Source organism: Lolium perenne, chromosome 7 (genome assembly GCF_019359855.2).
Source record: "Lolium perenne isolate Kyuss_39 chromosome 7, Kyuss_2.0, whole genome shotgun sequence".
Lineage (NCBI taxonomy): Eukaryota > Viridiplantae > Streptophyta > Magnoliopsida > Poales > Poaceae > Lolium > Lolium perenne.
Genome location: NC_067250.2, coordinates 7,128,392 through 7,153,461, shown reverse-complemented (window position 1 = coordinate 7,153,461; position 25,070 = coordinate 7,128,392). Strand labels below are relative to the sequence as shown.

The 25,070-nt window shown below is 45.4% G+C and overlaps 2 protein-coding genes across 2 annotated transcripts; both read right to left on the bottom strand.

The window, feature by feature from the left end:
- Positions 1–16,642: 16,642 nt before the first annotated feature.
- LOC127311576 (putative laccase-9) lies at positions 16,643–19,152 on the bottom strand. The gene is made up of 5 exons (XM_051342014.1): positions 18,944–19,152; positions 18,673–18,824; positions 18,300–18,556; positions 17,083–18,174; positions 16,643–16,977 (listed from the first exon to the last, which is right to left on the bottom strand). Exons 1-5 carry the CDS (start codon positions 19,061–19,063, stop codon positions 16,847–16,849), a joined length of 1,752 nt encoding a protein of 583 aa, XP_051197974.1. The 5' UTR covers positions 19,064–19,152; the 3' UTR covers positions 16,643–16,846.
- A 1,106-nt stretch (positions 19,153–20,258) lies between these two features.
- Positions 20,259–24,414, bottom strand: LOC127311577 (uncharacterized). Its single transcript, XM_051342015.2, has 8 exons — positions 24,123–24,414; positions 23,440–23,548; positions 22,743–22,858; positions 22,516–22,635; positions 22,315–22,404; positions 21,470–21,603; positions 21,000–21,264; positions 20,259–20,668 (listed from the first exon to the last, which is right to left on the bottom strand). The coding sequence occupies exons 1-8, from the start codon at positions 24,354–24,356 to the stop codon at positions 20,516–20,518; spliced, it is 1,221 nt and encodes a 406-aa protein (XP_051197975.1). The 5' UTR covers positions 24,357–24,414; the 3' UTR covers positions 20,259–20,515.
- Between the last annotated feature and the right edge of the window lie 656 nt (positions 24,415–25,070).

Here is a 25,070-nt window from a genome sequence, read left to right as displayed (position 1 = left end):
ATGAGGCTTGCAACTTGTAAGATATAATTTACATGATACATATGCTTTATTACTACCGTTGACAAAATTGTTTCATGTTTTCAAAATCAAAGCTCTAGCACAAATATAGCAATCGATGCTTTTCCTCTATGGAGGACCATTCTTTTACTTTCAATGTTGAGTCAGTTCACCTATTTCTCTCCACCTCAAGAAGCAAACACTTGTGTGAACTATGCATTGATTCCTACATACTTGCTTATTGCACTTATTATATTACTCTATGTTGACAATATCCATGAGATATACATGTTACAAGTTGAAAGCAACCGCTGAAACTTAATCTTCTTTCGTGTTGCTTCAATACCTTTACTTTGAATTATTGCTTTATGAGTTAACTCTTATGCAAGACTTATTGATGCTTGTCTTGAAGTGCTATTCATGAAAAGTCTTTGCTTTATGATTCACTTGTTTACTCATGTCATATACATTGTTTTGATCGCTGCATTCACTACATATGCTTTACAAATAGTATGATCAAGATTATGATGGCATGTCACTCCAGAAATTATCTGTGTTATCGTTTTACCTGCTCGGGACGAGCAGAACTAAGCTTGGGGATGCTGATACGTCTCCGACGTATCGATAATTTCTTATGTTCCATGCCACATTATTGATGTTATCTACATGTTTTATGCACACTTCATGTCATATTCGTGCATTTTCTGGAACTAACCTATTAACAAGATGCCGAAGTGCCGATTCTTTGTTTTCACTGTTTTTGGTTTCAGAAATCCTAGTAAGGAAATATTCTCGGAATTGGACGAAATCAAAGCCCAGGGGCCTATTTTCTCACGAAGCTTCCAGAAGTCCGAAGGAGAGACGAAGAGGGGCCACGGAGCGGCCACACCCTAGGGCGGCGCGGCCCCCCCCCTTGGCCGCGCGGCCCTATGGTGTGGGGCCCCCGTGCCGCCTCTTGACCTGCCCTTTCGCCTATAAAAAGTCTCCGTGACGAAAACCCCAGTACCGAGAACCACGATACGGAAAACCTTCCAGAGACGCCGCCGCCGCCGATCCCATCTCGGGGATCCAGAGATCGCCTCCGCACCTGCCGGAGAGGGGAATCATCTCCCCGGAGGACTCTACGCCGCCATGGTCGCCTCCGGTGTGATGTGTGAGTAGTCTACCCCTGGACTATGGGTCCATAGCAGTAGCTAGATGGTTGTCTTCTCCCCATTGTGCTATCATTGTCGGATCTTGTGAGCTACCTAACATGATCAAGATCATCTATCTGTAATTCTATATGTTGCGTTTGTTGGGATCCGATGAATAGAGAATACTTGTTATGTTGATTATCAAAGCTATGCTTATGTGTTGTTTATGATCTTGCATGCTCTCCGTTATTAGTAGATGCTCTGGCCAAGTTGATGCTAGTAACTCCAAGAGGGAGTATTTATGCTCGATAGTGGGTTCATGCCTACGTGAATGCGGAGGAGTGACAAGAACCACTAAGGTTATGGATGTCTTGTTGCCACTAGGGATAAAACATTAGTGCTATGTTCAAGGATGTAGTCACTAGTTACATTACGCGCAATACTTAATGCAATTGTCTCGTTGTTAGCAACTTAATACCGGAGGGGGTTCGGATGATAACCTTGAAGGTGGACTTTTTAGGCATAGATGCAGTTGGATGACGGTCTATGTACTTTGTCGTAATGCCCAATTAAATCTCACTATACTCATCATGATATGTATGTGCATGGTCATGCTCTCTTTATTTGTCAATTGCCCAACTGTAATTTGTTCACCCAACATGCTGTTCGTCTTATGGGAGAGACACCTCTAGTGAACTGTGGACCCCGGTCCAATTCTCTTTACTGAAATACAATCCCATCGCAATACTGTTCTATCGTTTTCGCAAACAATCATCTTCCACACAATACGGTTAATCCTTTGTTACAGCAAGCCGGTGAGATTGACAACCTCACTGTTTCGTTGGGGCAAAGTACTTTGGTTGTGTTGTGGTGTTCCACGTTGGCGCCGGAATCTCTGGTGTTGCGCCGCACTACATCCCGCCGCCATCAACCTTCAACGTGCTTCTTGGCTCCTCCTGGTTCGATAAACCTTGGTTTCTTTCTGAGGGAAAACTTGCTGCTGTGCGCATCATACCTTCCTCTTGGGGTTGCCCAACGAACGTGTGAAATACACGCCATCAGCAGCATGTCGCTTACCGGTAGAAACCCTCGAGACGAAGGAGTTGGCGATGCGCCGAGATTGATTTGTGTTGGTTGAACGTTGGTTGTTGTTTATTCCATAAACCCTAGATACATATTTATAGTCCGTAGACTCTCTAATCGTGGGAATAGTCCCAACCGGGCACGGGCCCAACTCTAACTAAAACCGACACGTATCCTACTATGTTACAGATACAAGGGCCAACTAGCCCAAACTTGCTATTCAAGGCCGATTCACGTATATTCTTCAAAATATAATCTTCAAGTCCATCTTGATCGCGGCCCACCTCTGACTCGGTCAAATTCTGGTGATAACACATGCCCCCCTGGTTTTGGAAATGACATTTCCAAAATCATTACGCTTTCCTCTCGTCGGGTCATGTCGTGGCAGAGCAGAACCGTCGCAGCAGTTTTCATCATGACGCCTTGCCTTCTCAACTTCTCCGCACGATTCGACAGTTTTGGCACCACCACCTCGGAAATCACCACAGCATTAAACCTCCTCGTCTCCTTTACTTTTAACCGTGCCGAGCGGTTTGCTTCTTCATCCTCCTGCTCCGCATTAGCACTCCAAAGGTCCTTCCGTGCACCATGTCTTCCTCTTCCTCCACCTCATCGGAATTCTCCCTTGGGTCCTCCTCCTCCCGCGAGACGCCGCCGGACATTCGCGCACCAGAAGAATGGGACCTGGAAGACCACGCCTCCTCCATTTGGTCCGAGGACGACAAGTCCTTGACCAGTGGGGAGAGCGACCTCCGCTTCCTCGCCGACGGGGAATCGGAGGAGGAGAGCGATGACGATCGCTTCTCCTGGGATGACTTTACCGCCTCTGAGGAGGTGGGGGAGGAGGAGGAGGAGGACGACGACGACAGTCCCTCCGACGAGCCGCCGGCCAAGCGCCACTGCCCCTGGCCAGGGAATCTCAGTGGCAGCGATGACGATGATGATGACGAGGAGGACGAGGACAACGAAGGTCCTGCCGGCGGTCGCTACAGCAGCGACGATGAGCCCGCCGGGAGCAGCGCCGACAGCGGCGATGATGGCGACGACGAGGGCAGTGACTGCCCGTAGATAGGACCTCTAGTATAGGGCCAGTAGCAGTAGATGGGGCAATGTATCCCCTAGTACTTCCTTTTGGGAGCAATCAGCTCTTTATGTAAGAAATCTATCAATGAAGAACTTTTCCCCAATTTGATCTTGCCGATTCCCTTTGAGTTTAATTTAGCCGATTTCCTCTTCTACTGTCCTTGCCGATTTGTCCCCTTTGCCAATGCGTAATGAGCCGATGACAACTCATCGGTCTCTCATGACCCATCCTTCACCCCTTTGATGTCGGAGCGATCGTGAATTTGCTCAATGCCCGAAAGCCGAAGTTAACATATCAACCCTTCACGACCTATCTTTTCACCTCTTCCAACCAATGACTTTGAGCTCTAGCGGATAACTAGGCGAATCAACGTCCTTACGAAACACTGCTGAAACGACTTGATGCTGAAGTTGATACCTCTGGGTCTTCAGATATTCAGTGATACTCTTCAAACCTGCCCAAACCCCCTTTTTTTTTAAAAGGGTTATGATAGAGGGCTATCTGATGAAACCCCAATCGGCTTCTTAAGAACTGAATATCTACGCAGCCAGTTGCCCCCCGAGCCTCTACCAAGGCGAGTATAGCAGTGGGCTAATCAGACGTGTCGTCATCGGTTTCTAGGCCATGACGCAGAGCCAGCCGATTTCAACAAAATCGGCTCTTTAGAGCAGAGAACCTTCAGAATGAGCTGCCCCCCGAGCTTCTTCTTTGCCTTTACAAATCAGATCGGCTCCTTTCTTTTGGTAGATCTGAGGCAGCCCATCCTTAGCCTGATCCGCACACCCATGTTGCTCTTGGCATACCCATCCTTAGCCATTAAACCACTCCATTGAGGAGTTCTTCCATTAGAATCTCTCTTCGTGGTCCTCTTCTTGCCCTATTGACCCTCCGATTGGCCATGTGTTGGCTGTGCTTAAAAAGTTTGAAAATTTTTTACGGCCGATTTATGTATCGGCCCCCACATTTCAACACCCATCATCAAAGGATATCTTAGGCTGCTGGGCGTTTGAAAGATATTCCTCCCTCATATCCTCGTGTTTTATCCACCCAGATGCCCCCCGAGCCGATTCTGTCAAGAGGAATTGATGGTATCGGCTCTTTAGGTATTCCCTGTTGGATCAAATGTTGAACCCAAGCAGAACGGAGGGTGAAGATAATTTTGGCCGATTGCTGGAATCGGCCTCCATGTTGCTTGCTCGATGAAGGTTTTTTAACGTTCCTTCATAAACTTTTGGGGCCGATCCCAAGGATCAGCCTTGCCATGTTCGTCCATCGACGTTTGCTTTGTTACACGGTCAGGCCGGTGGATAAAACCAGCCTAACCCCGCTCTTTGTTACGTCGATGCGCTCGCAGTCGTCCAAATTGATGCCTGAGAGTGGTTCTTGGCCTGATGTCTCCCAAACGTCCATGCCAGCTGTGGAAATCTCGACTGAATCATCTGCGTGGACGACTTCTACTTCATCTCCATCCCACTGTATTAGGCACTGGTGCATCGTGGACGGAATGCAACAGTTGGCGTGGATCCAATCTCTTCCTAGTAGGACAGCATAAGTGCTCGTGCTATCGACAATGAAGAACGTTGTAGGGATAGTTTTCCTTCCTACGGTCAGATCCACGTTTAGGACACCTTGCGCGTCAGACGCTTGGCCGTTGAAATCACTTAACGTCACGTTGGTCTTGATCAGATCTGAGCTGGAGCGTCCTAACCGACGTAGCATAGAGTATGGCATGATGTTGACTGCCGCTCCGGTGTCCACCAGCATCTTACTCACAGGCCTCCCATCGATATAACCTCGCAAGTACAAAGCCTTCAGATGTCTGTAGCTCCTCTCTCACGGTTTCTCAAAGATAACCGGTCGTGGGCCGCAGTCCAGTTGTGCCACAGGTACCTCGTCTAATCCTGGAGCACTGAACTCCGAAGGGAGGATGAACACCATGTTTGTGCCAGCCGATGCTTCACCGTCGGCTTTCCTTTGCTTGGGACGCCACTCCATTCTTTGTGGACGACCCTCTTCATCCAGGGTTCGCTGAACTTTTGCAGCTAGATCAGGTCGCGCCTTCCTTAGCGTATGCAAGTATAACCTTTCGGCTTCCTCCAAGCCGCGCAATCGTTGAACCCTACGCTTCTGGGAACGGCTGAGTCCGTCAGGGCACCACCTTGGACGGTGGTACCTGTCCTCTTCTTCTTCCTCGTCTTCTGAATCCTCAAGATCTGTCCAACGAGGTGACTCAGCGCGGTTGCTTTGTGGCGGGAGAGGCCCTAGGCGTCTGAACACAGATACGTTGGCTGCCTCCTCCTTCTTCTGGTTGCATTCTGGGCAGTTGCCGATTGTGGGCAATCGGCTCATTCCTGAATCCCAGCAGTGTCTGAAAAAGGGGCAGTCCCAGTGCCTGTCGTTGTCGTCTTGCTCCCTTGATTTCCCTACGGCACGGCGCTCGTGCTCCTCCTCATCGCGATCATGCCGACGATATCTTCTGGCTTCTCTAGCCAGACGAGCTTCTTCATTATCATAGCTGGACCGTCGGCGTTGGTCATACTGACTTACATATTTGTTGAGGAGGTGATCAGAGAGGGGTCGTTGATATCTTATATTCTTCACTTCTCCCTCTGTAACGTAGCGCTTGCCATCATGACGGGGCCGATCGCGTGGAGCGGCCTCCTCTGCGTCCTTGCTATGAGAGCTGCTGCCCTCATCTCCATCTTTGCCAGAGTGGTTCCCAGGTCCTACCATGTTGATGCTGAATGAGGGTCCTGGCTGGCAATCTTCAGGGTAAGTGCATCCCACCATGTTGATGGCGAGGAAGGGGTGAGTGTCGACCTTCATGGCGTACTGGTTAAAAATCAGCCGTCCTTGTTCTATCGCCATTTGGATCTGCTGACGCCACACCCTGCAGTCGTTGGTGGCATGGGAGAGCGAATTATGCCATTTGCAGTATGGCTTTCCATTCAGCTCCTGTACCGTGGGGAATTTGAGACCTTCAGGTATCTTCAACTGCTTCTCCTTGAGTAACAGGTCGAAGATTTGTTCAGTCTTGGTCACGTCGAAATCAAACCCCCGGGGCGGGCCTGGTGGCTTTACCCATTTGCAGGACACGGGGGTTGCCCCCCGAGTCCATTCAGCCACTGCTACCTCTTGATCTCCCGCAGAAACTGCGTCTTCCTCTGCATCAACCAGGACTACTGCACGCTTGAACTTGTCTTGGTACAGGTCCGGGTGGCGCTGTTCATATGCTGACAGTTTCTGAACCATGTGCGCCAGCGAAGGATATTCTGCTTGGGAGGCCATGTCCTTGATTTGTGAGGCAAGGCCCGCTGCTGCCAACTCGACCGCTTCCTTTTCAGTCACACGAACCGAATAACATCGGTTCCTCAGATTTCTGAAGCGCTGGATGTACTCTGCCACGGTTTCTCCACGCTTCTGACGTACTTGTGCTAGATCGGCTAGGCCAGACTCGGCAGCGTCTGAGTGATACTGCATGTGGAACTGTTCTTCCAACTGCTTCCAAGTCTGGATCGAGTTCGGTGGCAACGAGGTGTACCACCCGAAAGCCGATCCCGTGAGGGACTGTGAGAAGTACCTCACGCGTAGTGGATCCGACACTGAAGCCGTTCCAAGCTGTGCCAAGTACCGGCTTACATGCTCGATGGAGCTAGAGCCATCCGTTCCACTGAATTTGGAGAAATCAGGGAGCCGATACTTAGGTGGTAGTGGGACCAATTCGTAGTCGTCGGGGTACGGCTTGGAATAGCCGATCGTCCTTCTTTTCGGCACCATGCCGAACTGGTCCCTCAGGATCGTGCTGATCTGATCCACGGTGCTGGCTGTAGGAGTCGAGCTCTGAAGATTTGCCGGGGTGGCGTACTTAGCCAGCCACGCTTGTTTTTCCAACTCTGAGCCAACTGCAGGAGCTGCGCTCTGGAGGTTCGTCGGGGTGGCGTATTTTGCTAGCCACGTCTGCTTTTCAAACTCTGTTGCTGACGTTCCTCCTGTCTTCCCGGAGGCCCCTGATGTCGCGGCCTGGTTTGTGAGAGCCCAGTTACCGCAATCTGGCACATACGTGCACATGTACCCGTGAGGGATCTCCTTGGGTGCCTCCTGCAAGAACTGGCAGTCGCTAGGGCCACCGCCGATCTTGTACACGACGAATGCCGGTGAAGCCGGCACCTCTGGTGCTGCCAACGCGAATGGCAGCGGTGGACGGGACTGGAGTGGCAACTCCCCTTGATGTGTCCCGAGGGCTGGTCCTGACGGCGAGTATTGGTGCCTCATGATCTCCTGGATCACGCGAAGAGCGACACGCTCCAACATGTTTACCAGGTTTTCAGAGTGGCGGTGTAGCGAGTGCCCCACCAAGTAGTTGATCTCCTGCCGCAGGGACCTGGTGCGTTCCTCCGACGGGGCAGAGAGGTCTATCCCATCTAGTGCACCGTTAGGCGAGAACCCCTTCCATCTGATGCCATGTGAACGGGTCCTGTGGAAAGAGCCGATGAGGTCGGCTTCGAGGAGTGTTTTGATCTCGTCATGCTTCTTCTTGAGCTCCTCGGTTAAGTCATCGTACGTGACTGGCGTGCCGTCCGCCATCTCAGATGTAGATGGCGATGTAGTTGATGTAGAAACTTGTCCCACCGGGCGTGCCAGAATGTGTTGCGCGTCAGAAACCCACCGGCGGGTAGCGACAGGCAACACGGTAGAGCCGGGAACAACTTAGGGCTTCGGTTGGCCCTGGTCCCTCCGAGCGACGGCCCGCAAAGCTTTCTGGTCACACGTCTGATGCTGATGCTAGGGCGTGCCACCTGACCTATACCTGGTCAGGAAGGTGATGGAGATGCCTCGCTTAGTTTCCTGCATGGCATACACGTAAACATTAAATACGAGCCTCGATCGGCTCTCAGGTTATCCTGTGAATCGGCTCATGGGAGCCGATCCACCCATGATTCGTACGAGGTGCACGAATATATGGTGGTCCTGCTTGATCAAGGTAAAGCTAATAAGATCTACAACGATTTGGGGTTTTCACCGCATAATCGGAACATCCTACTCAGGATTGGGCCTCGCGGCCACGCACGGTGATCGTAAGCCGATCCTAGACAAGGCCTAAAAACCAACGCGAGGTTGATTCCCGGAACGTCCTGTCTAGGACTTGCGAACGACACCCTACGTGCCGCTGGATCCTCCAGCCCCTTATAAGGCCTAACTATTGCAGATATTAAACTAATCCTTGAAGAATCAAGGAGCAACCGTAACGGATCGAATCTACTAAATCATGATCAAGCGGGGTGCCGCCCCTACACCTAAGATAGGTGTAAGGGCGGCGAGATATGCTAGGGGTTGCACTACGCAAGCATATGATACGAAGAACTATGCTGACCCTAACACATCTATGATAACTACGTTGCTCGCCATCAAAAAGGCTTCAGTACGAGCAACGCATGAACAACGTGGAGCTTGTGCTGCCTAGATCGCAAGATGCGATCTAGGCAGCATGTCGCTTACCGGTAGAAACCCTCGAGACGAAGGAGTTGGCGATGCGCCGAGATTGATTTGTGTTGGTTGAACGTTGGTTGTTGTTTATTCCATAAACCCTAGATACATATTTATAGTCCGTAGACTCTCTAATCGTGGGAATAGTCCCAACCGGGCACGGGCCCAACTCTAACTAAAACCGACACGTATCCTACTATGTTACAGATACAAGGGCCAACTAGCCCAAACTTGCTATTCAAGGCCGATTCACGTATATTCTTCAAAATATAATCTTCAAGTCCATCTTGATCGCGGCCCACCTCTGACTCGGTCAAATTCTGGTGATAACAGCTAGACACTCCAGACTGGCTGGTTGCCAATTTATTACCCTGTAATGCTATCTAAAAATTTAATTCTCATTTGGTATAACTTGTGCTGCTGTTGGTGCTTCACCAATTGACTGGGTGAATGCTTAAGGATTAATTGGTGTGCTTAATCTTGTATTATTGCTTGGTTAATGGCTTTGGTATCCAGATAGGCATTACTGAAGCATCTGCTTCAGCAATCCTTCTGTGCATGTCATGCTATTACGAGGTTTTAATTTATGTCAGTTATTCTTGATGAACCATGTCTGGTTATGATTCAATGCTTCAGCTATTGCTTAAATGAATTCCAAGATCATCTTGGAATATAAATCCTTGACTGAACCTGTGTGGTGATGGTGTCAAACTGCATGTGTGTCTTTGCTTGCATGATGAGATGGTTTGTGATCTCAGTAGCTATCTACTGCATCTGGTTGCATCCTATTTGGCTATCTGGTGGGTTTTATGAAAATAAAATAAACTCCACAGTTGGGAATCACCAAGGTGAATGCCCTGTGGATGATTTTGATGAAAAAGGGTTGAATCCGATGGTTTAATACACCATAGGTGCTAGGTAATCTAGTTGGCTACTGTTCTAGGGTTTCAGTGACATGGATAGCTAGCATTTAAGCATATCCAGTGACTAGATCCAATAGATCTTGGTCTGGCCTCTTCTGCCTGGCACCACTTGGTGAATACCAAGTGATGATATACCCAGTGGAGTAATCTGCTCCACAACAAGTGTGTATGAGCATGCTTATGATGGATTGGATCATAAGATCCATCAATGTATGATTTATACCTTGCTCCAGCTCCAAGTGTGAAGTTTTATGTTGTTGCAGTGCTTCTCGACAGTTGCTATGATCACAGCCCTTCTCCTCCTAGCTCCTGGTTGATCTATGTCTTAGGTCACCATGGTGTTTGGGTGTTGGGTTGGTTTTGGTGATGGATTTTCTCTGGATAACTATGGGATATTACCTTGCTGGATGTTCTTGCTGTTCTTCCTTGATGAACTGATGGTTCATCCCTATCTGAATGTACTGTGCTATTTATAGCACCTTCAGCTACTGTCCTAGGTCGACAGCTCAAGGGTGTGAATTGGTGTGCTGTCTTGTGCACCTCTTCTGGCTCCTGTTGGTGCCTGCAGTTTGGTTCCCTCTTGTCCTGGTTGGAACTTGCTCCCAACCCTGAAGCTTATCCTCCTAATTCTGTTTATTTTCATTGCCAAGTGTCAATGACACTTGGATCTGGACATAGACCTTTGTTTGTCTTTGTTTTGCAGATGTTCAAGATCAAACTAGAATTTGAGAATGTCTACTGGAAGATTTGATGAAATTTTAGTCTAGGATCAAATCCATTTTGTAACTTTTATTTTCTGTCTATATTGTTCATCAATTCTTGTAATAAGAATATTGTAATGACTTTGTATGTGTGTGTATATCAATAAATCTCAAGGTTTCTCTATGATCTTGATTGTATTTGTAATAATTCTATTTCTAAATAGTTGTTGTATTCATAATTCAATTTAAAATTCGAAGTCATTTGAATTTATGAGTTGTATTTAAATTATGAATTCCTTTTTCCATATTCACTATTGCTTATTGTTTATTCTTGAGTTATCAATTCAATATTACTTGTCAAATGAAATCAACTCCCAAAATCAACAAGATACAAAATAGGTCATGTCAGAATTCATAACTCAACTTGCCTAACCCTAATTGCAATTGAGAGAGAACCTCGATCCCTCTTAGGTTTAGTTGCAATAAGGCGCGGAAATTTCCATCGTTTTGTGATGAAATGCACATCCCATTCCTAAATCTACCCTTCGTTGTTCCTATATTCTGGGTTATTACAACCTCTCCCCCTTAACAGAAACTTCGTCCCGAAGTTAAGATCGGTACCTGAATAGCTCGGGGTAAGACTTCCTAAGCTCCGCTTTCGTCTCCCATGTTGCTTCTCGTTCAGGGTGATGTTGCCATTGAATCTTGCAGTATTTGAGTGCCTTATTTCTTAACTTCTTCCACTGTACCTCCAAGATCTTTTCAGGCTTCTCCACATAGGTTAGGTCTGATTGCAACTCTATTTCTTCATGTGTGACGGGATCATCTGGTGCCTTCAAACACTTTCTGAGTTGTGATATATGAAATACATTGTGAATCAGTCTTAGTTGGTTGGGTAATTCCAATTCAAAAGTTGTTCCTCTATTCCCGCCCAGCCTGCGGCCTCCCTTCCCGCCTTGGGCCTCCGTCCAGCGACCGGCCCATCCAGCTCGCATCCGCCCCGCACCTTGGGTCGCCGCCCGCTTGCCGCGCGAGACGCCGCTCGCTGCTCGATCCCCACGTCGCTCGTTCCGGGGAGCCCCTATGCTACGCTTTAAGCGGTGCCACAGACCAAAATCGCTAAAGGGAACCTAAGATGGGCCGTGCCCATTTACGGCCGAGGTCACGTGACTACGCGAGCTACCATACTTTGATCAGTCGCTAGACTCTAACATTGTCCGTTTTCTTGTTGTTTTTTATTTTTGAAAATATTCAAATTTTGAAATGATGAAATCTGAAAAATTGTGAGTTGCTTCGCTGAACAAATTTTGAAAATTTTGAATCTAAAAATGTTCGAATTTCAAATGTTCAAATCTAAATAATGTTTAAATCTGAAAAATGTTCAAATTTTAAAACTGTTCAAATCTAAAAAAAATTGGACATTAAAAATGTTGAATCTGAAAAATATTCGAATTTTAAAAATGTTCAAAGCTAAAAATTGTTCTCAACTAAAAAATGTTCAAATTCAAAAAATGTTCAAAATATGAAAAAGTTCAAAAATTAAAAAATGTTCGGGTTCAAGAAGTTACAAAATACAAATTTTATTTTTGAAAAAAACTGACAGAAAATCCGGAAAACCTGCGAAACAGGAAGAAAAACAAAAGAAACCTAGAGAAAACTGCCTAAACACAAGAAAAATCGGAAGAAACGTACAGTCCTCGCTAAATGGGTCGGCCCAGAGAGAACCGCCATATGCGGTGCGCCCGATCCCTCCCGCTGTAGGCGGAGAATAGGGATTGCCCTTGTTCCGGGAGCTCCTATCGATCACTTCAAATCGCGTCCGCTTAGGGAATCAGCTGTCCCGAATGACGATGGGCTTGGCCCATGTTACATTCGTACAGGTAGTGCGGGCTCTTACGCATGGAACGTACTTTCTGTCTAGTTTGTTTTCAGAGTACTGTTGTTTCGCTGGCATGTTGAAAAAGTGTACAAATTTTAAAAAAAAAGTTTGGATGAAAAAATGTTTATATCTCAAAAAAGTTGAAATTGTAAAAATGTTCAAATATGAAAAAATTCCAAATTTTAAAAATGTTCAGATTAATGTTCAAATCTCAAAAAATATGAAATCTGAAAAAAAGTTCAAACTAAAAAATTATTCATATTTAAAATTGTTCAAAATAAAAAATGTTCAAATCTAAAAACTGTTCAAATAGGAAAAATAGTTAAAATCTGAAAAATCAAACTTGGAGAAAGTTCAAATTCAACAAAAGTTCAGAATTAAAAGTTTTAAGAAAAACCGTTCGGTAAAACCAGAAACTGGAGTGGAAAAACCAGCTGAACCAAAAAAAAAAAAAAGACAAAACAGAAGAAAAAACATAACATAAACTCCTCTCCTCGCTATTGGGCTGGCCCATACCTACCACGCTCTGAGCGGAGCGCCCGATAGCGCCCGCTATGAGCGGCGAATAGGTTTCGCCGCTTGTTCCTGCTCACCAGCAAGCCCGCGCGCCCGCAACGTTATTGCATGCGTTCGCTGCTTTGTCTTGTTGCGTTGCTGCTGCTCCCCAATCCGGCCCAGCCTCCACCTCCCTCAGCCCAGCTCCTCTTCAGCCTATTCCTTTTGCTGTTTTGTGCTGTTTTGGACAGGGGCGGTAGTACCGGCCCAAAACGTCTTTTTGCCTTTATTTTTGTCTATCTTTTATGCGCAAGCGGTAGTACCGGTTACACAAGTGGTAGTACCGGTCGCGCGCGTTTTCTGGCCGTTTTTCTGCCCCAACAACTATATTTATAGCCCCTCTATATATACCTCTCTCCCATCTCCGTCCACACTAGTTCTTCCCATCTATTCTCTCTCCTCCATTGTTTACCTTGAAGAGCTTGATCCCCCCACTATTTGTTGCATCTTTTTGGGGGGAAGGAAAGAGGAGATCTAGATCTAGTGCTCCACCTAGTGAATCCCTCTCCAAGTGAGGGGATCTTGCTAGATCTAGATCTTGGAGTAATTTGGTATTACTCCTCATATTTGTTCTTCCTCCCATATCCCCCCAATAGCTTTTGTAGCTTTGTTGGAATTTAGGAGCGAAGAACTTGGGCATCTTAGTGGTGTTCTTATCCATTGCATTATGTGCATCGGTTTGGGTTCTCTCCGGGGTTTCGGTCTCGTAGAGGGCTTGCTGTCCTTAGTGGTGTTGTTGCCTTCATGGCCTTGTCGCCTTTTGTGGCGTGGTAGCCTTTGTGGCCTTGTTGCCTTTGTGGCATAGTAGCCTTTGTGGTGTTGTTGCCTTTTGTGGGTGTGGTAGCCTTTGTGGTCTTGGAGCCGGTTGTGGTGCGTTGGAGCCTTCGTGGCCTTGTTGCCGTGTGTGGCGTGTTGTAGCCTTTGTGGCCTTGTACTTGAGAGCCTCCGGTGTTGTGGAGTTTGCCTCAAGCTTGATAGTTGGGTGCTTGCCCCAAGCTTGTACAGGTTCGGTGACAACCCTCAAGGGTCCCTTAGTGGATCGATGCTTTCCCTTTGGTGGAAAGGCTCGAGGAGAATACGGTATCCCTAGTGGCTCATTGGAGTGCCTTGTGCCTCCACACTGCTCCAACGAAGACATAGCACCCAAGGGTGTGAACTTCGGGATATATCATCGTATCCTCGTGCACCAGTTACTTCTCAACCCGAGCTCCTTTACCTATGTGCTTTACATTGTGATAGCTTTCGTGCTTGATGTTCTTATTTAGATTGTTATCACCATGTTGCTCATCATGCTTAGCATCGGTTGTTGGTGCAGATAGTCAAACCCTAGTTGATAGGATTTGTGCTAAACAAGTAAATCTCAAGTAGTTTTATTCCGTCTGGTTTAGCCCTCAAGTAGAAGTTTTTATAACCCGCATATTTACCCCCTCTAGGCGACATCCTTGTACATTCAAATGATCTATACTAATTAAATAATTCTATTCTTTTAATCCCATTTGGTTATGTATGTGCATGCATTAGTAGCTATCAAGCCAAGTGATCATCCAACCAATGATTTGACAACCAAACCTATCCAACGGTTTAGTTAGCTGATTACTTTCATTAGTTTATCACAAACTTTCCTATGCAATGTTTTGTGAAAGGTTATTTCACGCTATATAAAGGTGTAATTTGATTACAACCCTTGTTTACATGCTTGCATAACCATTCTTAGTTATGTTGTATATTCTCGTAATTGTTTTCTACGTAGTTGCAAAATTAACATCAACGATATGCTAATATAAAAATTTCTTTCGCGGTTTGGTGAGGCAATTTTAGCTCCATTACCCCCTCCCCTCTATTGACGTGCTATTCAACAGCCTCCACCGCTCGTTGTGCAATTCAGCCACTCGTCAATGTCGTGGTGCCACCAAAGTTTAGATTGATTTTTATCACAAGATATCGCAGATCTAAGATATAGGCATGGACAAGCTTAATCACCACTTAGTGGATCCCCTTCAACCTGTAACTCTACTCACTTGCGGAGGAAACACACATTATCTAGATTCACATTTCTCTAGGTATGTACTCCAGCAACAATGATCAACACTAATTAAACAATTCCATTCTTTTAATCCCATTCCGTTATGTATGTGCATAGTAGACAGTTTCTTCATGGGTTGGGGGTGACAGCCCATTCCGCCCCCATTAAGGTACACCTATGCGTCAAACCAGTGATTTGGCAACCAAACCTAGCCAAACATTTAGTTAACTGATTACTTTTGTTAGTTTATCTTAAACTTTCATATGATGTGTTTTGTGGAAGGTCATTTCACACTATATATAGAGGTGTAGTTTGATTACCATCCTCGTTTACATGGCTACATATATGATTTTTTACCATTCTTGGTTATGTTGTACACACTCATAATTGTTTTCTATGTAGGAGCAAAATTAAACGTCAACGATACGCTGATATAAAATTTCTTTGGTAGTTTGGGGAGACATTTTTAGCTCCATTATCCCCCCTACATAAATCCTGGCTTCGCCCTGACAAGACCCGACCCCTTACCGGTTGGCATCTAGGGGAAGATTTGACATGAAGGATAGGTTGCCCTGGTCTATTAGCTCATGCAGAATTAATTACATCAACTCGTGTTTGCAATGCATCCATTCGTTCCATATATTGAATCATGGACTTGTTATTTCCATCCAGACACTGATACCTAATAAACATCACTTGCTCAATTTAGAGGTAGAAGTTCAAAAGAATTGAACAAACTACATCACGTAATGATAAAAGATTTAGTTTTCACATTTAGAAAAGAAAAGTATTTTTCTTTTAGAAAATCCTAAAAACAGAACCAGAAGATGATTCTCTTTGCAAAGAAATTCTAGAAGAGATTAATGAATGGCGTCTACATCCTTAAATGCAAAAAATATGTTTGATTTGATTCAAATAAAATCAAAATTAGGAAAATATTTTATTAGTCTTATTTAATTCATGGAACATGATAGTTTTCTCACATAAATTTTAATTTTATACAAGGTTTTTAATGTTGAGAAAATTGGGATGTTACGATGTTTATATAAGAAGAGTATCAAGTGAAAAACTGAGATGTGATAATACAGAGCACACAAACCGTCTCGAAGACGTGCACACAGTGATTAAAAATTCATTAAATATTGTTTTGTGAAACAAAAATTATGCAACTGGGTCAATGGACTTTCTAGCTTCCTTTTGAGTTAGTTTATATGTGATGTATCTATTATTTTAGATTAATATGTAATGATGGTCTTATCTAAAATAACAAGATACTCCCTCCGTTCGTCTTTAATTGACGCGGAGTGGCATGCACACAGATATGTAATTAGCTGATGCCTGCATCAGTTAAAGGTGAACAGAGGTAGTACATATGTTAATATTAACTAATATGCGCTACCTTGCTTAATCATATAGTACATATGTTTGCTAAACATTGACAGTGAAGTCAAGATCACAATTTTTTATTTTAACTCGTATGGATCTTCATTGCTGAACCGCGATGCGTGACTTGAACCACTTAACCCTGATTTCTTCTTACCAAATATAGTACAAACATGGCTGTGTTTCTCCCTTTTCTACAAGAAAAGTAGAAAACCCTTCCGCCGGTTGGTATCTAGGAGCAGGTTGGCAGGAAGGAGGAGGAGGGGGACTCGCCTAGTGGGTAGTCTCGTCTATTAAGAAACACATGTGGAGTTACAACAGCTCGTTTGCAACGCTGTCCAGATATTAAGTCATATACTAGTCACTTCCATGCACGTGGATATTAAACACTCATACATAGTAAACATCTCTTGATTCCATTTAGAGATAGAAGTTGAAACAAATTGAACAAATTACATCACGGGATGATAAGAGATATTACTTTTCCCTTTCAACCGAACCAATAATGCATAACAAATTAAGAGTTAAATGAATTGACAAAAAAATTGATTGTGCCATGCATGTGGAATGTGGCTACCCTCAACTGAATCAATCAGGGCACCTAACATTTAGGCATGTTCTTAGGGCGGGGCCTTATTTTAGACTCTGGAGTCTTGCCTTGTTTCACGATAAACGAGGTGCTCATCCCAAACACCGTATGCCGATCGAAGTGGCAATGCATGAACCACACACCTAACATATCAAAGTATAGTAAAGCACACATTAGAGTCATGTATAAGAGATACACATAACTCATTGAATGAGTAATGATTGTAGATGAAGCTAAAAGTAACTTACCAGGATTTGTTGCTTTGAAGCGCATGGCGACCCAGCCAGCCTTGGGAACGGTGACAGTGTTCTGGTATGGGGGGTCGACCAAGTTGTACGTGGCTGGGTCTGTGGTCTTGTTGAAGACCCCCAACCCTCTCCCTACCACGTAGAAGGCATATCCGTGCAGGTGCATGGGGTGGTTCTCGGCGCCGAGGATGTCCGTGTCCTGGAACACAATCTCCACGACGGCGCCGTACTCCACCACCTTCACCTTGGTGCTGCGCTTTGTGGGCCAATACGCCCTGGATCCATTAGTGTTGGTGAAGTTGAAGAGGAAGGGTGGGATGTTGGGGAAGTCTGGCTCGTAGACGCCTTGGATGGAGTAGTAGTATGCATCGAGGATGTCGACGTGAGGGTCCTCGAAGCTGGCGTTGTTGAGGCTCGCCGCCAAGCGGGTGCCGCCTGGCCCGTCGCATGTCCCGTTGCCCGTGGTGCAGGGGAGAGTGTTGATGGCTAGGGTGATGAGCATGTGCTCATTGACCTTCGTCGGCACGTTGACCGGGTGTTCCTTGCTGGCCAGCGACCGGAGCATGGCGGTGTACCCTGTCGCGACGGCGTCGTCGGTGTTGTTGGGAAGGTTGGGGAAGACCGGTGTCGCCCGACGAGCGGCGAGCGGCATGTCCTTGTACTCGAGGATGGCCGTGGCGGTGCCGTTCTGGTACGCGAGCCGGGTGTTGGACAAGTACGTCTTCGAGGCCATGTAGTACCGGCCGCTGGACGGGGAGCGCTTAGCCTCGAGGAGCGCGTCCATCGTCTGTCCCGGCGAGATCATGATCGTCTGGACGGTGAATGGCTTCAGGTAGCGCCCGTCGGTCCCGACGACGGTGAGGAGGTGCCCGGCCACGCCAAAGAACATGTCGCCGTCGAGTCCAGCGTTGATGATCCGTAGCAGGTATGTCTTCCCTCTCTTCACGCCCACGTTGAAAGTGTCATTCCTGGAGCACGGGTACAGGTCTCCGGGCTGGCCGTTGATGGTGTGTGCATTCGAGTTATTAATCTCGCCCCCAGTCTTTAGGTACTCCTCTAACTGAAGGTTCAGATCGCTCGTCCACCACTCTCCTGCATGCGTGAGTATAATTAGTCACGCGATCGATGATCGAGCATTCAAGTTGGAACAATCAAGAATTTTCAGTACATACATATGTATACATATACATATGTTTGTGTGTGCCGCGCGTACATACCGAGGATGATGGGTATCTCCTTGTGCAGCTTCTTGTAACTCTCGATGAAGGGGTAGTCGGTGCCCTTCTTGGGGTGAACGATGAAGGCGCCGTGGACGCCGGCCCGATCCAAGCCGCTGTGCGCATGCCACCAGATGGTGCCCTCCTCCTCGGATAGAAGGATCTCGTAAGTGAAGTTGGTTCCTGGCTGGATGGGACACTGTGTTATGAACTCTGGCCCGTCGTACCAGGGGTTCCGGGGTTGGTCCACGCCGTGCCTGCGGATGCAGTTCCAAGTTCCTTGGTTACGTACGTCCTTTATTTGCATAAATATATGGATATATATGAACGATATATGAGTCTGTTCCTAAAACCAAAACGTTTTGGCAATTACCAGTGGATGGTGATGTTCCTATCGCCTTGGTTGTGCACGTTCACAATCACCCTTTCGCCCCTCCTGGCCGTGATGGTCGGGCCGGGGAACTGGCCGTTGACGGTGAGCAAGGTCTTGTTCTCGCACAGCCTCGAGTAGCTAGTCTCCTTCACCTGCAAAATCACACGATCGACTCATGTCGTTAGCTCGTTCATCTAATATATGTTGCGAAACGTATATAGATATATACATGATCAACCAAAATGCATGCAAGGACATGAAGGAGACTTACGAAGAAATCATAGTAGTTATGCCCGTGCTTGGAGCCCTCAGCCAGGCCAACTGCTGCTCCAAGCATAAACACTGCAGCAAGTAACCAAAGCATCGTCGCCATTTTACCTACGCCCGCCATTGCCTTCAAGCTTCGACCGTCAGGCGGCACTATAGGGACTAGGGAGCTGGCTAGCTTGGTAACACTTGCTTTGCTTGTTGTTGGAATCGAAGCTGATGCCTCAGGTACTTATAGCAGCTAGCAGCTGAGGAAGAAGAAAGATCGAATTCGCCGGTCGATAGACCTACCGACTGGTCGATCAACCAGGCATGCATGCTTTAAAATACTTGTGCAATCAAACTGTTCCGAATATCTCACATGGTCTCAGTTAGCTGTCCGATCTCAGAGCCAACGCGCGCACGACGGCCGGCCCGTCATTTCGGTTAAACGGTTTATAGTTGATATAATTCCACAGCGCGCGTGCGCACGTATAAGCTAATGAGAGGAGTCGAGGTTTGAAAAACATAGATAGATATGGAGATACGACTACGCTGCCATCACATTCTGCTTAAGAATTAACCAGTTGTGCACTAGCTTTTTTTTTTCCGGTGAAACCATCAACCATGTTGGGCAGATGAAAGATTTCTGATTAAGATCCCTTGTAGTTCCTGAGATGCCAGCGGTGATATTTGCTGCTGTCATTTCATTTAAATTTGAGGGAACCTTAAGTAGGCTGCCCAATCAAACCAAATGTCAGCTCATGCTAACAGCTAGGGCTGCTGCTATATATCACGGAAAGATAATGTCAAGCGGGCTGTGGTGGAACTGCATCATAACATGCATCCGTACAGAGCAAACGGTAATTAACTATTCTTCGAAGCACGTACTGTAGTACACCAACAACTAATTCCCTCGAAAAAAAAAGAACACCAACAACTAAACGATGCTCATATCGTTTTGCATCAACTTATGACGAGGATGAGAACGACCGTCTGCTCTATTTCTCAGGGTTGACTCTGTTTACCCACTTGCTGTATCATTTCACCACCAAATTTGGGCATAATTCAGTACAGTTGTGCGATTCTTTCAACAACTCCTCTGTTTACCCACTTGCTGTATCATTTCACCACAAATTTTGGCATAATTCAGTACAGTTGTGCGATTCTTTCAACAACTCCGCTGTTCTGTTCATCAGTATGCAACTGATTGGTGTGGTTATGTTTATATTTGATTTTAGTTTGGACCTTGAAATTCGTTAAATACGTTCAGCCAAAACAAAAGTAGATATAAGTCTTTTTATTCAGCATAATTACTTTGCAGGCCTCGGCTGCCACTATGAGCTTTGAACTTCAACTTTCAATTTCATAGATACATAGGTCAACGTCGCTGACTCCTAGCTTACAACACATCCTTGCATCCAAACTAAAAGGGACAGCATCAACTTTCAAAATTTCTGCTCCCAGAATCTATCACCTTTGGGATGCAGAAACTAGAAAGAAAGAAAAAACGCGAAGGGTCCATACATATCATGGATATAATAAATATGATCCAACGCCGAATCATTGTGTTTCAAGGACATACAAGCAGATAAGGCTACTTTCTGAACAAGCCCGAGCTCTGAAGCGCCTTGCAGTACTCAGAGATGACGGGAGATCTCCTCACCATGTCCCAAATCTTTGCCGAGCTTCTCAGCCAATCGCGCTCTGTCAGATTCTTCAAGAACGGCCTATATGTTCTTGACAGCACCTGATGATGAAAAAAGTATGGCAACAAGACCGACTTAACAGGGTCAAGAATAAATGATCTAAGGTAACAAAACAACAGAAGCAAGACACAACGATGGCCGCATCTGATAATGAACTTTTTTTTGTCTGTTTTAACGGCTTCAATACTCGAGTGTATAAATCTAGATGTAACTTCAGTTCTTACAGATATCAAGATATCCCTTTATGTTACATGAAAAGAATATGCAAGATTTCCAGGTTAATTCATTTTTCCTTTCTGGTAAGCTCTGTACAATATGCAAAAGATCGTCTTGCCTCGCGCTACAGCAAAGAAGACAGAGTAGCAAACATACCTGGTCACGAAGCATGCCTAACATGGATGAGTATGTTCCATACTCAAAATTCGTTGAGTTGTCATGTGCTCGCAACGGAAGAAGAAATACATCCTGCTGGCTGGAGCTCAAATCTTCAAGTTTCATGCTTAAAGGATGCAGGGAATCAGTGACTTCAGGTGTCGCACTAGAGCTACCAATGTTAAATGTAGATGACTCAAAGTGTTTGCCAAGACTCCTCCTTAGAAGCATGAGCTTTGAAGGAGAAAAGTCATGCTCTCGCAATCTGTTCAATTAGAAAACAACACCAATCAAATTACTAATGTTAAACGAGTAGAGGGCCGAATAAAGTATGGAAGTGGTACGTACTCATATGACCATATGGCAGAAATATTCAATTATTTACCAATGGAAAAATACAAATGAACATCTGATAATAGGAAAAATACACCCTCTTAAAGCAAAAAAGTACAACACTTCACAATGCTCACCTAGCATGCACAAAACAGAGATCGGCCATGTAATCTTCACTGACTGATTGGTTATCATTTTTATTTTCCTTATCTGGCGAAGAAGATGAGGTCAATAATGATGGGTCAGGTATGTTATTCTTCAGCAAATCAACCTGTAAAAATGCATTTTACCACTCGTTTCAGCTTTCTGCAATACTGGCAAATATCACTTGTAGATTAGGGTCATCACTCACCATGTTTTAATAACATGAACAGAGTAAGTGCCGAACTTCTATCAATAGAATACAATACGAGGATTGCACTCTCTAAGTGTTGGTTAAGCAAAGTGTGTTATTACCAACTACGAATATCAACATGCATAATATGCTGAAGAGTGTGATAGGTGAAACAATTACAGTGAGATATACGGCAAGAAAATTTCAATTTTCGAATCAAATGGAAGAATCAGAAGATCTGCAGTAGTATGTACCCGACGTACGCCAGCTTTTTCTTTCTTGAAGAGAAGAACGAGAAAATGACAAGATATATCGGTTTCCATTGCAAGCGTATATAAATGGAAGAGCACACAAATAAACTAAATGAAGAAGAGAATACTACCTTTGCAAACCAAACTGCTCCAGTAAAGTCAAAAGGTTGCAGGAATGAAAGAGTAAAACCGGTACTGCTTTTGGTTTTGTTAAGGTTAAATTAGAACTCAGATTCTAAATTTTGAACCTTATCAAGATTCTAAACGGAGCCTCAAGGAAACAGGGTTTTCTGTAGAAAATTGACAGTTGACACTACCTACCAGGTGAACAAATGATCATAATGCTCCAAAGAAAGAAGAGCAACTGTACATGGAATATTATAGCCAGACAACTTACCGTAAGCATGAGCTCCCACATGGCAAGATCATTGATCCCTTCTGACACGACCAACAAAATATTACAAACAGATGCCAAGAATACACCAAGCTACAGAAGTTCCTTGCAGAACAACAGAAAACACTGATCAATAACTGGCCTTGCCAAGGTAAAACTGGCTCTAAAACACAATCAAGTATAAAACTAAAGTAAAGCATTTACCTGGATCCCCATCAGCTCATGGGCCAGGTCTGCCGGTAGTGGATCACCATTAAGAACAGGAAGTGTGGATGAACCATCAGGCCTCATCATATCAATTAGGATGGATGGACTGTATACTGGCTGCAAGACAATGTGTAACATTAGAAAATATTAGCAGCACGATGTTTAGCTTAACTGTTCACGTATTTAAGCATGCCAATGCAGAGAGTAAAATAACTTCATCTCACCTGAGTGTCAAGTAGTATAACACGTTCATGAGATATCCTGAAGTCAACACCTGCCGTACAGTGCTTTGCCATTGCTTTCATTTCCTCATTTTGCATTGCAAAAGGAGGATGCATTCCTACAATGAACAGTCACCTAAATGAGTTTTGGTTCGCTCAAGTTTAGTACGGAACAAACTGCTAATGGTATATTTTCCATGATTCTCAGCAACCCTATTGACATGCAAAAGCTTTTGAAAATTTCGATGTATAATAAGAAGCATAGACATTTGATGACAAGCAAGTATTATATTTGTATTACTCACTGTTCAAAAACTCGGCCGAGATACCGATTTATCGTGAATCGGGTGGTAACCGATAAGATTTCAGCATATCGGCTAGTTTATCGCGGCACCGATATTTCGGCCGATTTTCTGTCTGAGAGCCGATATTTAGCCCAATTTTCACTCCGGTGACCGATATTTCGGTCGATTGTGAGTTAAATTTTGCTAAAATTTGGTATTACTATAAGTTAGGATTAATGATTTCTTGAACATTGGTATTACTATAGTATCGACAAAAAGGTGCGCCTGCAAACAATGCTTGCTAGTCAATAAAAACCACTGCAAAAACGAATCTAAGACCGAATGGTTGCTCCAAGGTGTAAAACAAACCATAGTGTAAGTAAAAAAGGAACCATATAAGTAAATGAATATAGTACCAGGTGAGCTTCCATCATAACCATAAAGTGCGTTCATGATTGTTGACTTGCCCACACCAGGTGGGCCAATTATCCCAATCACCATGAAATCGTTGTTCTCTGTCAAATACTGCAAAAAAGGAAGAAGCAAGAAAATGGATTCAAATTTTTACGCGCGCCTTTTAGCAACTAATAATAATTCTACATCTCAGTAGCACCATAAGTCCTATCTCGCACAAGTATTTTGATAGATGTTTTGCTTAAAGGATAAGTCGACAAATAATTCAACCAATATGTACACTACCCCCATATAGCTTGTTTCTTCACAATAAAAAAGTTTTAATGATCGACGTAGAGGACGAAACATTGCATTAGAAGATCTGATCTGATCTTCCTAGTCACAGCAGCTTTAAAAGGACCTAGAGAACCATGGGTGAACACTACAACTCGATGCAGGAGGTACATTGAGCAACGGGAAGTATGAGGCTGATTCACCCTCTTGATTAGCCAGAGAAGGGTTAGATACTTGGAAGCACTACCCATGATCTTGCAGCACCACACGACGAACCAGCTAATTCAATCACTACCATCAAATGCAACTGAGAACTAACCTACTAGCATAGATATCGTGGTTCTTCAGTTAACCCGCATAAACCCGGAAACAGCACGCATAAAAGAAGGGGAGACTGCGATTTTGCACGCACCGGGAGGATTTTCTCGGTGTGGACCTCCCACGCGTCGGAGACGAGGCTGAGCGAGCCGGGCTGCGGCGCCTGGCGCGCGCGGGCGCCGGCCTCCTCGTCGGCGCCGGAGGACGACGGGGGCGGAAGCGGCGGCTTCGCGAGGAGGATCTTGGGCGGCGGCGGCGGAGGCGGCTGAGAGGAAGAGGAGGAGCCCCTGTCGCCGGCTCCGGCGAGCGACGGCTGTCCGGCGGCCATGGCGGCGAGGTGGTGTGATGCTCGGCGGAGGCTGAGGCGTTGTTTCTTAGAGTAGAGGGGCTTTAGGATTTTATGGGCCGGAGCCCGAAACGGCCCAGGTATAAACGGAACGGCCCAGGTATAAACGGAAGGTGTTCTGCCAGTTCAAAAGATGAAAAGATGAAAGTAACTTCCTACTTCCTAGTCTACAATGGAGAAGACATAAAAGAAAAAGTTACTCCTCTGGCGAGATTCCTCTCCATCACCGCCAGGCACCGGTACGGGCGTATTCTCCATCACCTTTCCAGCCTGCACCTGCTCGCCGTGCTAGACGTCGTCGTTGATATTTCTCTATATACGATTATTGTGTTAGATATTTAGCTATGTATCAGACGTTTTCGATGTTTGCAAAGGACATAATCATTATGTTTGATTTCGAAATTAACTGCAACAATTAATATACAACTAAAATAAAGATACAACATCACTAAGATATAAGATACAACCGAAATGAAGATACAACATCACAAGTTGTAAAAGGCCTGAACAACAATAAAAAAAGTCCAAAAGGAGGCCAAGGTGTTGGGCGCATGGCGATGGCGATCAGGTGTCTCGCGCGCGGATTTCGGCGCGCCTCTTCATGAACCATGCCCTGGTGTCGTCGTCGACGCCGCTCAAGTCGGCAAGCATGATCCTTGTGTCTTCTGCACGGGTCTTGGCCTCGGCGTCACGCAA

Excerpts from the sequence above, each read along its gene's own strand:
- LOC127311577 (XM_051342015.2), bottom strand. The coding sequence starts at position 24,356 with ATGGCCGCCGGACAGCCGTCGCTCGCCGGAGCCGGCGACAGGGGCTCC. Across the intron at positions 22,636-22,742 it reads TTATACTACTTGACACTCAG|CCAGTATACAGTCCATCCAT; the intron begins GTGAGATGAAGT and ends ATTGTCTTGCAG. Across the intron at positions 21,604-22,314 it reads TGTGGGAGCTCATGCTTACG|GTTGATTTGCTGAAGAATAA; the intron begins GTAAGTTGTCTG and ends GCATTTTTACAG.
- LOC127311576 (XM_051342014.1), bottom strand. The coding sequence starts at position 19,063 with ATGGCGGGCGTAGGTAAAATGGCGACGATGCTTTGGTTACTTGCTGCA. Across the intron at positions 18,825-18,943 it reads ATAACTACTATGATTTCTTC|GTGAAGGAGACTAGCTACTC; the intron begins GTAAGTCTCCTT and ends GTGATTTTGCAG. Across the intron at positions 16,978-17,082 it reads CTTCAAAGCAACAAATCCTG|GTGTGTGGTTCATGCATTGC; the intron begins GTAAGTTACTTT and ends TTGATATGTTAG.